The sequence below is a fragment of the Sphaerodactylus townsendi genome, unplaced genomic scaffold (assembly GCF_021028975.2).
Source record: "Sphaerodactylus townsendi isolate TG3544 unplaced genomic scaffold, MPM_Stown_v2.3 scaffold_18, whole genome shotgun sequence".
NCBI classification, from domain to species: domain Eukaryota; kingdom Metazoa; phylum Chordata; class Lepidosauria; order Squamata; family Sphaerodactylidae; genus Sphaerodactylus; species Sphaerodactylus townsendi.
The window spans coordinates 1,180,755-1,193,464 of record NW_025950341.1 but is presented as its reverse complement, the minus strand read 5'-3'; the positions used below and the strand labels follow the sequence as shown (position 1 = coordinate 1,193,464).

Genomic DNA, 12,710 nt, shown 5'->3' with positions numbered 1-12,710 from the left:
CAAACACTGTCACTCTGGAATAGCCCTGGAAAAATCTGGATTGAACCTGGGACCTTCCGCATGCCAAGCAGATGCTCTACCACTAAGACACAGATCCTTTCCTTGTCACATGAAACTCCCATTGCCCTCTTGTCCTGGCCCATCCCCACATCCACCTGCACACTAGTGATGGAAAGCACTGGTAGCTTTCGCTGTCTTATAACATGTAACTCAAAGTAAAAAGCTTGAACCCTGCCCAAAATTACCAGCTTCCACCAGTGGCACATGATTTGCCGATCTCCTTCCTGCTGCAGCCCCAAATGGCCCCAGAAATACTGCTTTGGGGAGATAGAAAACCCCCAGGAGGGGAATTCGGGGGCCTGCTGAATCCCAAGGTAGGACATTAGTGAAAAATCACCCCCTCTCCTTCCACTGAAAGAAATGTCCAATGCGATCTAGCCAAGTGTCACTGGTGGTGACTTTTTGAAGTTTACTCTTTGGTGGGATATTCAGCCTTTCCTTTCTGCTCCTACTTTTTTTATGAATGTATGGACACGTTGAGCAATGATTTCTCTTAATTATTATCTTTTCACTCCCAGGCTTATGTGTCTGCAATTTCCCCTACCTTCTGCTTATTACGTCAAGAACTGCCTTCTATTGACCAATAAGCTACTGTCTGAAAAAGACTTTCAGAGTTTAAATGGTGTCATTAAAAAGAATAAGAAGGGAGAGTCTGTCATTATTAAGAAAAAGCGCTCTTATTCAAAACTACCACCAACTGGTAATAATTAAAGGGAAGAATAATTTTTTAAAAATTAAAGGAAGGAATAGATGATAAAATAACTTTTCTATTCTTGTTTAGCTACACTTTGTTGTCACACTATCTCTTGTGTAACATGGTCTGTGCCACTAATTCCTTCTTGCACTTTGCTCCCATCAACATTTTGAGTATCATTAGCTTAGTGTCTGCCCCAGTTTCAGCCTGTGTCCTGCTGTTCTGGTATTTCTTCCAAACTCGTTAGTTCTGCAGTCCCATTTGTGGTGATGTCTAGAATTTCCTGTTTCTTTATCTCTTTTCAGGTTGCTCAATCAATAGGCAGGTGACCATTTCTGTTCTGTAGATTCTACAGCTAGTACTGTCATGGACAGGTCATCTCAGAATGTCTGGACCAACTTTTGTTGGGAACTCTACTCTATACAGATGACCAGCAGTCAGTTGAGTATAGCAGAGGCAATAAAAAAAGAAAAAAATATTTCCCTAATGGGAGCTTTATAAAATCATAGAGTTAGAAGAGACCACAAGGACCAGCAAGTCCAACCCCCATGCAGGAACACACAACCAAAGCACTCGCGACAGATGGCCATTCAGCCTCTATTTAAAAACCTCCAAAGAAGGAGATTCCACCACACTTTGAGGCAGCATTTACTGTCAGGAAGTTCTTCCTGATGTTTCAGTGAAATCTCTTTTCCTGCACTTTGAATCCTCGTCCTAGTCCCGTGGTGGCGAACCTTTGGGACTCCAGATGTTAAGGACTACAATTTCCATCAGCCCCTGCCAGCATGGCCAATTGGCCGTGCTGGCAGGGGCTGATGGGAATTGTAGTCCATAACATCTGGAGTGCCAAAGGTTCGCCACCACTGTCCTAGTCTCTGGAGCAGCAGAAAACAAGCTTGCTCCATCTTCAACATGACATCCCTTCAAATATTTGAACATGGCTGTCATTTTATCCCTTAACCTTCTCTTCTTCAGACTAAACATACCCAGTTCCCTAAGCCTCTCCTCATAGGGCATGCATCCTCCTTTTGGTTACCCCCTTCCAGCTTGCCAATATCTTTTCTGAATTGTGTTGCCCAGATCTGGGCACAGTGTTCCAGGTGAGATCTGACCAGTGCAGAATAGAGTGGTTCCGCTAAGTCCCTTGATATATACACTATACTCCTATTGATGAAGCCCAGAATTGCATTGGCTTTCTTGGCTGCCACATCATACTGCTGACTCATGTTAAGTTTGTGGTCTATTGAGGCTGCTAAGCTTGTTGTAGTGTAGTGGCTGAGGGCTTAAGCAGAGAAGTAAAAGATTGCCCATTTCATTCTTGTTCATAAAATGCAAGTAACAAGCTTGTGCAGCTTCACCTTTGCTCAGGGCTACTTAGGGAGGAAAGAAGGAGTTCAATGCAGTCTCCTCCATCTGATTTCACTACTCAGAATTGAGTTCTGAGCTTTGTTGTTGTCATGTTAAATGAGAAAATATGTGTTGTATTGTCAAATACTTTCATGGCAGGATTCAACCGGCTTTTGTGGGTTTTCTGGGCTGTGTGGCTTTGGTCTGGTAGATTTTGCTCCTAACATTTTGCCTGCATCTTTGGCTGATAGAGGAACGTCCTGGTGAGAGGAACACATCTCACTGTGACATGTTTCTGAAGATGCTAACAGTAGATGTGGGCAAAACGTTAGGAGCAAAAATTCCCAGAACATGGCCACACAGCCCAGAAAACCCACAGTAGTCAAAATATGTGTTTTCTTTAAAAAAACTATTCTCCTTGAACAAAGCTGGCTTTAGAATAATGAAACTGAATGGTGGTTCCACCCCTCTCTCCCTTCCTTGCCTGACCCAAGTCAGGTTGAGGCAGCCTATTTGCATTTTGTGTTCAGGATGAGATCTTGTCTCATCTGTCTGAGCCCTTTGAGCTCTGAGCGAAACTAGATGTTTTGTGGGCAAGATGTCTAATTTGGGCAGATAAAATGCTGCAGAGAGACTCTGCATCAGAGTCTCTCTGCTTCAAATCTCTCTTTTGCCTTTATCTTCCCAATGGTGTTTGATAAGGCTCAAACTTCCAGTCTTAACCCAACATTTGAAAGTTGGGGAGAGTCACTCAGGTTCACCTTTAAGAGTGCTTTTTAAAGATTGCACGTGATAATGCAAAACTCTTTGGACACTATAGATGTGCATAAATGCTAAGCATTATTATGATGAAGTGTGTTTACAGGGTCATGCTATCAACTTCATCACAACCCAGTCCCCACAATAACCCTTCCCAAGCAGTCACACCCATGTACATAACCTCCATCTTCGCAGTTAGCTTTTTGGTTAGCATTTGGGTGCCTGCCCATAGAATACCTGTCTTCTAAAGGATGTTTTAATTAGGAGCTGGAGGAGAGTCATTTATCCCAAGAGAAGAAGGAAACCTCAGCCAAATAGAAGAAAGGCAGTGCTTGCAGGGAGGATAAACTTGGCCTTAAATTGGCCAGCATTTTATCTGCGGTCTGCCCTTCTGATCACACTCCCATCTGTGTCTTGCTGGTGTCTTTCTGACTATGATGAAAATGTGCAAAAGGAAACTTAACAGAATTGATGTGCAACACATTCATGATCATTTTGAGAAGTTTAATCTTCAGGACACACAACTGAATTTAATAGTTTAGTTACCTGCTGTTCCCATACATTAGCAAAATAAGTAAGGCAGGCTGGGATCTTATGGAAGTGATTCATTGCTTCTTGCTGGCTGATGTGTTTTCAGATGGATATCTGGAAGAACGTTGTGCCCTTTTATCCTCATTAAATTTCTAACAAAAAATTATAAGTGTTTGTATCCAGCTTGCTCGATCTTTCATGTACAATCCTCCCCCACCCCCTAAAATAGGGCACACAGAACAAAGCACCGCATCCTGATACCTTTCAACTTGCTGACTGTTTTTTTTTTAAACTTCTTAATTAGGGCTTAATTTGAGCATGGTTTCTTCTCCGGATCAGGAGTACTGATGATAACATTAAAATCATGTACCTCTGAACTTCTGCTGAATGACCATGAGAGGTGGCTTCTGGGCTGCTGGTGTGAATCTTGACATCTCTTATTTTAAAACGAAGCACTCTGCCTGCTTCTATCATGGCTGGTTTTAGCATGTCAGCATATATAGTTCAGTCAATTGAGAGCTCTAATTCTTAGCATTTATACAGCATTTATACAGCATTTATACAGCATTTATACAGCATTTCAGCATTCACCTGCATTACTTTCACAATCCTTTACAGCCACCTTTTAAGATATGTCAACATTTTTATTCTTGTGATAAAAATGAAGATGGGATGGGGGTTAAAAGATAAGCAGCTGGCCTTAATTTTAACCATCAGGATCATGACACAGGTGAGATTTGAAATAGAATATACTTTCAGTGTCACCATAAAGGGTGAAGTTAAAACCCATCAGTAAATGCATGGAGGGGTCAGATTGTTAGGTATGCTATGAAGAGAGCTAGAGGACACTAGTAAAATCAGCGCTGTGAAAATTGAAACTTGACCCCGAAAAGACAATAATAAACCTGGTTTGGAAAGTGGAGGTCTTGAAGGACATTATGCTTCCCACTTTCGGTGGGGTTCAGCTGAACCTTGCCAACTGAGACAAGAGCTTCAGGGTGATAGTGGATCATACGTTATTGCTGGAGAAGCAAGTTGATGCAGTTGCAAAAGAAGCAGCAGCTTTCTTCCAACTCAGCCTAGCTTGGAAAATGGCCCCTTGCTTTGATACAACTGATCTGGTCACCTGGATCCATGTCATGGTGATACCGAGACTAGACTACTGTAATGTAGTGTATATCGGGGTACTCTCAAAATCAGTTTAAAAACTCCCAATTAGTACAGAATGCTGTAACTCAGCTATTATCAGGAGCTAGATGGAGCTTGCATACGTTCCCCATTGTACAGTCACTCCACTGGCTGCCAGTGGCGGAGCTACAAGGGGAAGGGGGTGCGCCGTGCATCAGGCGCATGCCTGGGGGGTGGAAAATCACCCCCAGATCCCTCCCCTTCCCCCCTCCCCCCCCAGATCCCCCCCTGCGGTGCCACCACACACCCCTTCCCACACTTACCTTAGTTCCTTTCTTTTTCCTAGAACTTTTTCAGGCTAAAAAATAGACCTGTTCATAGTACAGGCTAAAAACGGCCTGAGGAACTACAGTTCCCAGGAGACCTTGAAGCTCACAAGTATAGTTCCCATCAGGCCGTTTTTAAGCCTGAACTGTGAATAGGCCTTTTTTTCAGCCTGAAAAAGTTCTAGGAAAAGGAAAGGAACTAAGGTAAGTGTGGGAAGGGGGGAAGCTGCAGGGGGCGCCACGGGGGGGAATGCGAGGCGTGGAAAATATAGGCTGTGCACCGGGTGCAGTTTGGCCCAGCTATGCCTCTGCTGGCTTCCCATCAGTTAACAGGCTCAATTTAAAGTATTGGCTATCACATGCAACACCCTTCCTGGCCTTGAACCCACATATCTGTGAGTCTGTCTCTCTCCTATGCTCCACCATGAAAACTTCACTTATCTAAAGTCTTTCTGCAGATACCTACCTGCAAATGAATAAATCAACAACTGCCTATACAAGAACATAAGAAAGAGCCTGCTGGATCAGACCAGAGTCCATCTAGTCCAGCAGTCTGCTAATCACAGTGGCCCACCAGATGCCTTTGGGAGCTCATATGCAGGATGTGAAAGCAGTGGCCTGCTGCTGCTGCTCCCGAGCACCTGGTCTGCTAAGGCATTTGCAATATACATGTGCCTTCTCTATTGCAGCCTCCATCTTTTGGAATTAAGTACCTGAGGAGGTCAGAAGGGCTCCCATTCTCCCGACTTTCTGAGCCAGTGCTGTATAGTTAAGAGCGGGGGACTCTAATCTGGAGAACTGGGTTTGATTCCCCACTCCTCCACATGATGTCTGCTAAATAACCTTAGGTTACCTCACAAGTTGTTTGTTTTGTGGAGAGAAAGGGAAGGTAAGCTGCTTTGAGACTCCTTATGGTTGAGAAAAGCAGGATGTGAATCCAACTCTTCTTCTCTTTTTGCAAACTGCAAAGCTGAATTATGCAAGAGGGATTTTCTGTATAGGAAACAGGGTAACACTGTACACAACGATGCACAAAATTATTTGGATAAATTATTAAGGTCTGTGGTCTGTACTACTGTGAATATTTTGCTGTGGGTTGACTCCCACTGTGTAATTGTGCATCATTTAGTGTGTCATGTTTTTTATGCATTGCTTCACTTCTGGTTTTTAAACTTCTGGTTGGTTCTACAACCCTAATCCTACTGCATTGTTTATTGAATGTCCTATCTTGTTGATGATATTGACTCACTCTATGTAATCTGCCCTGCGTTCTGGTAGGAAAGGATAACTACAAATAATATAAACAAACAAATAAAATGGACCTGTTCTTTTGAGTATGCACACTGGGAGTGTTTATATTCACAGATGGCAAACATAAGACTTTTAGAATATCTCACTGGATAGCTATTCCACTGTTCACCAGATTTTTTAAAATTCTGAAGCTTTTGAAATTGCCTTTATCTGTTTTCCTGGTTTGCTGGGACTTAATAGTTGGTCGCAATTTCAAGTTCCTTTCCTTTCCTAACCAAAGAATATTCACTGAAAACATTCCTGGATCCAACTGTTGAATGATTCAAACCAGCTAGTATTGGAGAAGAATGGTGGGTGGAGAGGAAAAAGATGAAAAATATACACAAAATGTTCTCAAGGTGTCGTCATTTTTCTGACATGTGTCATTTTCCAATAACCTACATTGTTTTCAGGTTGTTTGTAAGGGATTGCATTTGTTTCTGGGTCAGCAAGAAACAATTTATGTCAGTAGGACTTCAGAAATTGACAAGAACACCAGTCATGCATTCTATGTTGAATGGCAACCTAGCCCACGCTAGCGCCTTCAGCAAATGTCAAATAGTATAATTCTAAGCCCATTGTGAAATAGTGTGTTTCCATGCCCATTGATTTCAATGGATTTGGAAGGGTGTACCGCTGCTAGCATTATTAGAAAAGACTGGCATCTCTGAAAATTGGTAGGTAAATGTAGAGGAAGGAACTAAATACATGGGCAACGCAATCCAGATGGGGGAGGGAGCGTTGTGGTGCTGGAGAGACAGTGAGGTGAAGGTGGTACCCTGCTGCCTTGGGCATCATGGAAAGAAGGCAAATTTGGAAATTCTCCTGCTGTCCAAGCAGCCCCATAGCTGAAACAGGCTTATGCCACAAGAAAGGGCTGCATAAGTCTGTGAGCTTGCAGGGTAGAGTTCCTGAGCTGGAATGCGGGTGGAAGCTGACTAAAGTTGCCTCCACCCCAGGAATGCCCCAACCTGCCTTCCACCTGTGCTGGCATCTCCTTAGACGCCAGCATAGCTCAGTGGGAGAAATGCATTGGCATGGCTCTATGGTGCTCTCAGACAATGTTTCAGCCCCCCCCCCCCACTGCATCTGGATTGGGGCATAAGTGTGTAAATAACTGTTTTTGTTGCTTGATTCCCATAAAAAATAAGGAAAAGCTTCTTCAGGAGGAGGAAAAATGGAATAATAAATTGGGGCAAAGAGAAGAGGCATTCAACCATTTGTTGATTCCTTAGTAGAAATCTCACTCCCAGCTCCATCTCTCTCCTCAGGGTTCAGTTTTTTTATTATTGAGGGGAGCAGGTCAGTCTTGCGAGTGTTTGAACTGGAGTGGGAAATTACAGGCATGAGAAAAGTTAAGCACTCCTCCACTGCCACTTTTCCATTTTAAACCCCCTCTCCCACCTAGCATGTCTTTTGCGGGGGCGGGGGGGGGCACAGTGACATGTAGTTTATCCTTCAGTGTGCTCTTTAATCATAGAATCATAGAGTTGGGAGAGACATCAAGTCCAACTCCCTGCTAAACAGGATTATACAATTTAAAATGTAACCTTACTGTATACTTTATCCAGGTCCCGGTGATTGCTATATTGGGGTCTGGTGGTGGATTCCGTGCCATGGTGGGGTTCGCTGGTGTGATGAAAGCACTGTATGAATCTGGAATTTTAGACTGTGCAACGTATATTGCTGGCTTGTCTGGATCTACATGGTAGGTCTCTGTTTTGAAATTTTATCTTCTTGGGAGACTAGGAAATAACATTCAAACAATACCTCACTTGTTTCACAAGTGTGGATATATGTGGCACAGCAAAATCAATTTGTTTTGTTTTGAACACTTAACTTCCTTTTCTTTCTATTTTGTTATCTGCTGCAGCACTATGGCCAACTGTAATCTCTAAGGCAGGTGTCTTGAAACTATGGCTCTCTAGATGTTCATGGACTACAATTCCCATCAGAACCTGCCAGCATGGCCAAGTGGCAGGGCTGATGGGAATTGTAGTTCATGAACATATGGGGGGGGCATAAAGGAAGCACCTCTGCTCTAAAGGAAGCACCTCTGCTCTAAAGGAAGCAAATCAGCTTTCAGTTTAGAACTGGAGCCGTAAATGTCAGAATTGTAATTTACAATGTAAAACTACCAATGTTGAGCCTGACATTAAGAGAGCAGGAAGTGGCCAGACACCTCTTCATTGTGTCTGCCTCAGGGCTTTTGCCAAGGGCCCCTTCCTTCTCCCTTCTCACTAACATTGCTGACTCTGTTGACAAAAAAGAGAGAAAAACTAGCTGAGAACCCTCTCCCCAAGGATCATTTTAACTGAATGACATTTGTCTTTTAAGCTGTGTCTTGATTCTAACAGGTTGCTTTGAGAATCAATTTTTGGCTGATTAAAATACATAAAATTAATCACCTTCACATAGGACAAATGTCATAAACTTGTATTGTCGAAGGCTTTCACGGCCGGAATCACTGGGGTGCTGTGTGGTTTCCGGGCTGTATGGCCGTGTTCTAGCAGCATTCTCTCCTGACATTTCGCCTGCATCTGTGGCTGGCATCTTCAGAGGATCTGATAGAGCCCGGAAACCACACAGCACCCCTGTCACAAAATTAATTAATTAATACAAATAATTCATCTAATTTTTACAAATTTCTCCTCCATGTATAATTTGGAGAACTGGGGGCGAGGCCTGCAGAAATCCAGTTCATATGATGGCTGATTCTCTCCTCCCCCCCACCCCATTTGTGCTCCTACTGTTCAGTGTAGCACTGGTGAGGGACTGGGGATAGGATGTTGTCATAGCATCTTCTCTGCATAATTTCTCTATCTATGTAAGCCAGAACAGTAGTATGTATAAGTAGGTGTTGTGGTTTGGGAAGCAGTGATGCTTAAAGGAATACAAATTAGAAGTATGGCACATAAGGTATGGCATATTCATGATATTGCAAGGTTAAAATTTATGATGATGATGATGATGTCACAGTGTTGTGCTTCTTGCCACAAAACATTGTTCATAATAGACAGGCATTATAATAGACAGGAATTTTGTGTGTATTAGTATGATCTAAGAGCTCTAACTTGCAATATTGCTCTCAATATTGCCCTCAATATTGCAATTTTCATAGCTATGCCTCATAGCTATACTGGCAGGGGCTGATGGGATATGTAGTCCATGAGCATCTGGAGAGCTGCAGGTTGCAGACCCTTGCACTAGAGCATTCCACCAGGTTGGGGCCAGGCAAAAAATATTCTGGCCCTAATTGAGGCCATATTAAACAGATCAGCAAATATATACAGTCAAACCAATACTGAAAAATTTGAGGCCAGCCAGATATCTTTATGTAAGCCACTTCAAGAGCACCTCTGTTGGAGAGAATGGTATAGAAATATATTCCATGTATGAGCCAGTGTGGTGCAGTGGTTAAGAGCATCGAACTAGGAACTGGAAGATTCAGGTTCAAATCTCCCCTTGTACCATGGAAGCTCACTGGGTGAGCTTGGACCAGTCAGTCTCTAAGCCTCACCTGCCTCACAGGGTTGTTGTGAAGATAAAGTGGAGATGAGGAGAAGGATGTGAGCTGCTTTGGGTCCCCATTGGGGTGGCGGTGGGGCAAAAGTTAATAAAATAAAATATATGTAGTGTGTGGGCTACCGTAGTGCAGTGTAGGGCTAGGATTTTACTTCACATCATTACATGTATTCAGTAATGTCTTTTAAAAACTTTAGTTCTATTGAAAAAGTACAGATAAAAATAATAAATGAAGTAGTACAGCAAACTATCTTCAGAGGAATGCAGCAAAGAAGGAATCTCCTTCATTTAGAAAGGGGCAATATGCTAAGAAAAGCGTCTTGCACGCTTTATAGATTCTTAGTCCACTGGAGGACAATCAATACAAATACATACAAAGGAATATAGAGTGGTGAAAGTTCCCCCCCCCCCCCAAAAAATAAATCTATTATTACAGCAAATAAATGTATATAACTCTACCTTTGGTAGGGATATAATTGTAGGGATATAATTGGTAGGGATATAATTGTATCAGTGTAAGTTCAAACAGCCTTTGTTATCCATTTTAGCTGCTGGCTGTGAACAAATTTTGTTTGTTTTTTCAAACAAAGCTACTTCTTGCAAAGTGGGGCTGAATTGTTTTTATTCTGTGAACTCCTTTCTTCCATTTTCAGGTGTCTTCGTGCTTTTGAATTTTGCAGGGTGGTGTTTGAAATGACTGTGGCAATTAGAAATGCAGCTTTCCCCCCAATCTTTTATGTAGTGCTTTCTATTTTGACTTCTTTTATTCATTCTGCTATATCACTAGACTAATATAGCATTTCAGTGCTATATTGATAGCATTTAAATGCTTGCAGCTGTCATTGAATTGCTGTATTAGTCTAGGGCTATAGTGCAAAGATTTGAACATTTTTTAAAAAGCCACAATATTGCACTGTGAAAAGGATGTGGGGGGCAATAGAATGCACTGTGAAAAGAATGTGGGGGGGGGGAGCAGAGTTTTTCAGACATGGCTGATAAATGGAATAAATTATTCTGTCTGGAACCTCTGTCCCCATGTCACTTTACAAGGAATTGGGCCAGCAAGAGATTACAACTGGTTTTAAACCAGCAATGGGAAAAGGGCCCTGGTCAATAAAAATTGAAAACACAGCAAAAAACACATTGTCTGATTCGATCTTTTCTTCGCTTCCTTGATTCCCGGGGACTTTTGCTGTATAAGGACTCCTTCATTTGTCTACAGTTATTTCTGTTTGCTGTTGGCATGGATAGAATGGGAGGGAAAAACAGTCTTGGAAAAGGGCTCTGTTCCCCAGAAGAAGGAAGAGAGGAGGAAAGAGCCTGCCCAGTGATCCTCCAACTACATTGGGGGATGGCGGGGGTTGGTATCTTTCTGGGGGCTGGGCTTTGGGCTCACAGTGGCAGATCATGTCTGTCCTTCTGAGGGCCAGAGCTGCCCCCTTTCTTGGGCTTGGGTAGTGCCTCCTAAGCTATTATACAACCAGGAATTTTTCCAGTGGTTTTAATAGTCAGTCTACCCTTGCCTTTTTGAAAGGCTAAATAGAGCTCAACATGGACTTTTCTGTTGTCATTTTGGGAATCATGAGAGACTTTTATTGCTGTGTTGTTATTTTAATAGGTACTTGTCAACATTATACTCTCACCCGGATTTCCCAGTGAAAGGACCAAAGGAGATAAATGAGGAATTGATGAGCAATGTCAGTCACAACCCGTTAAAGCTGCTTACACCTCAGAAAGTCAAGCGATACATTGAAGCCTTATGGAAAAAGAAGAGTTCTGGCCAGCCTGTTACAATTACAGATATCTTTGGAATGTTGATAGGAGAAACGCTAATCCACAATGTAATTTTTCTTTGACTACCTATCAAAACAATGTCAGTTCTGGTGATGGGGACAAAAGCCCTCGGTTTTTGTTTTACATCCATGAATTCAAGGTTATGAATTTGTCATTTCTGGTCTTGTCTTGTCATTCTGTTTCCTTGTTTCTCTTAAAGTGATATAGAGTGGTACGAATGGGTCAACCACAACGCTGCACACATCGGTTAAATCTTGATCACAGTTGCCCACAAACTAGTTAGGCCAGATTTAATCAGGCATATTCTAGGTGAGGCCAATTTACATCAGGGCCAATTTAAATAATATCTACATAACTTAATGTCTACTTAACTTACATAACAGTATGCACTTAATTTACATAACTTTAAATCAACGTAATTTACAGAATTTAATATTATTCAAGGCCAGTTTACATAACTTCATATCTGCTGAAATCCAAGATGCAAGCTTATCTGGTTTGTATATTACAGCATCTGCAACTGTGATAGACATCCATACATGTATGTGCTTGCTTATCCCCAACTTTCTGTTTCCCATTGATGGAAGGCAGTTCTATCATCAGAGGAAAGGGATGATAGTTTTTGCTGATTTCTCCTTCATGTTGCCCAGTATGTTATTCAGTGGCCTAGAGGAATAAGATGTGTGAGTGGAAGGTTTAAGTGAGCAGCCCTAGAAGGGGAAGTGGGAAATTCTTGCTCCGCAAAATATGCTTTACTTACATGTATCCTAAAACACACATCATTATAATTCACTGCTTTGATTAAAGTCTAGTAGAAGGGAATGCATACATCTAGACCAGTGTACTTCGGGCTATTAAAAATCCTTCTCCTTGGCTTTTTCCATGGTCTATGGAAATATTTAGGTTCAGATTGCACCCTGCTTTTGGATGTTGTTCCTGTAACTTAGTTGTCAGGTTATTTTTTGATCCAGATCTAATTGCCCCATCTCTGGCTGGATGTGCTGTCCTAGGTTCCTTCCTTTTCTCATTGCCCAATAATTTGTTTGGCATTACAGAATGTTTTTCAAATCTACCCTGATACCTGCTAGTTACCTGACTAGGACAATCCCTTAAGTTCTTTAGTATTGTCAGCACACTAGACCACACAGATAGATCTTGGTTTCAGGTCCATGTCAGAGTCTGTGTGTGTCCCAGATTCTTGGTCAGGCTTAGAGAGAGTTAGAAAGAAGAAGAAAAAGAGTTGGATTTATATCCCC

At 42.2% G+C, this 12,710-nt stretch overlaps 1 protein-coding gene across 1 annotated transcript in view; it reads left to right on the top strand.

The window, feature by feature from the left end:
* The window catches only part of PLA2G4A (phospholipase A2 group IVA), a 105,758-nt gene that overhangs the window by 59,928 nt on the left and 33,120 nt on the right, over positions 1 to 12,710 (top strand). The window contains exons 8-9 of the mRNA XM_048482461.1: positions 7,707 to 7,843; positions 11,279 to 11,501. Of these exons, the coding sequence (XP_048338418.1) occupies positions 7,707 to 7,843; positions 11,279 to 11,501 (360 nt within the window). The remainder of the gene's footprint in view (positions 1 to 7,706; positions 7,844 to 11,278; positions 11,502 to 12,710) is intronic.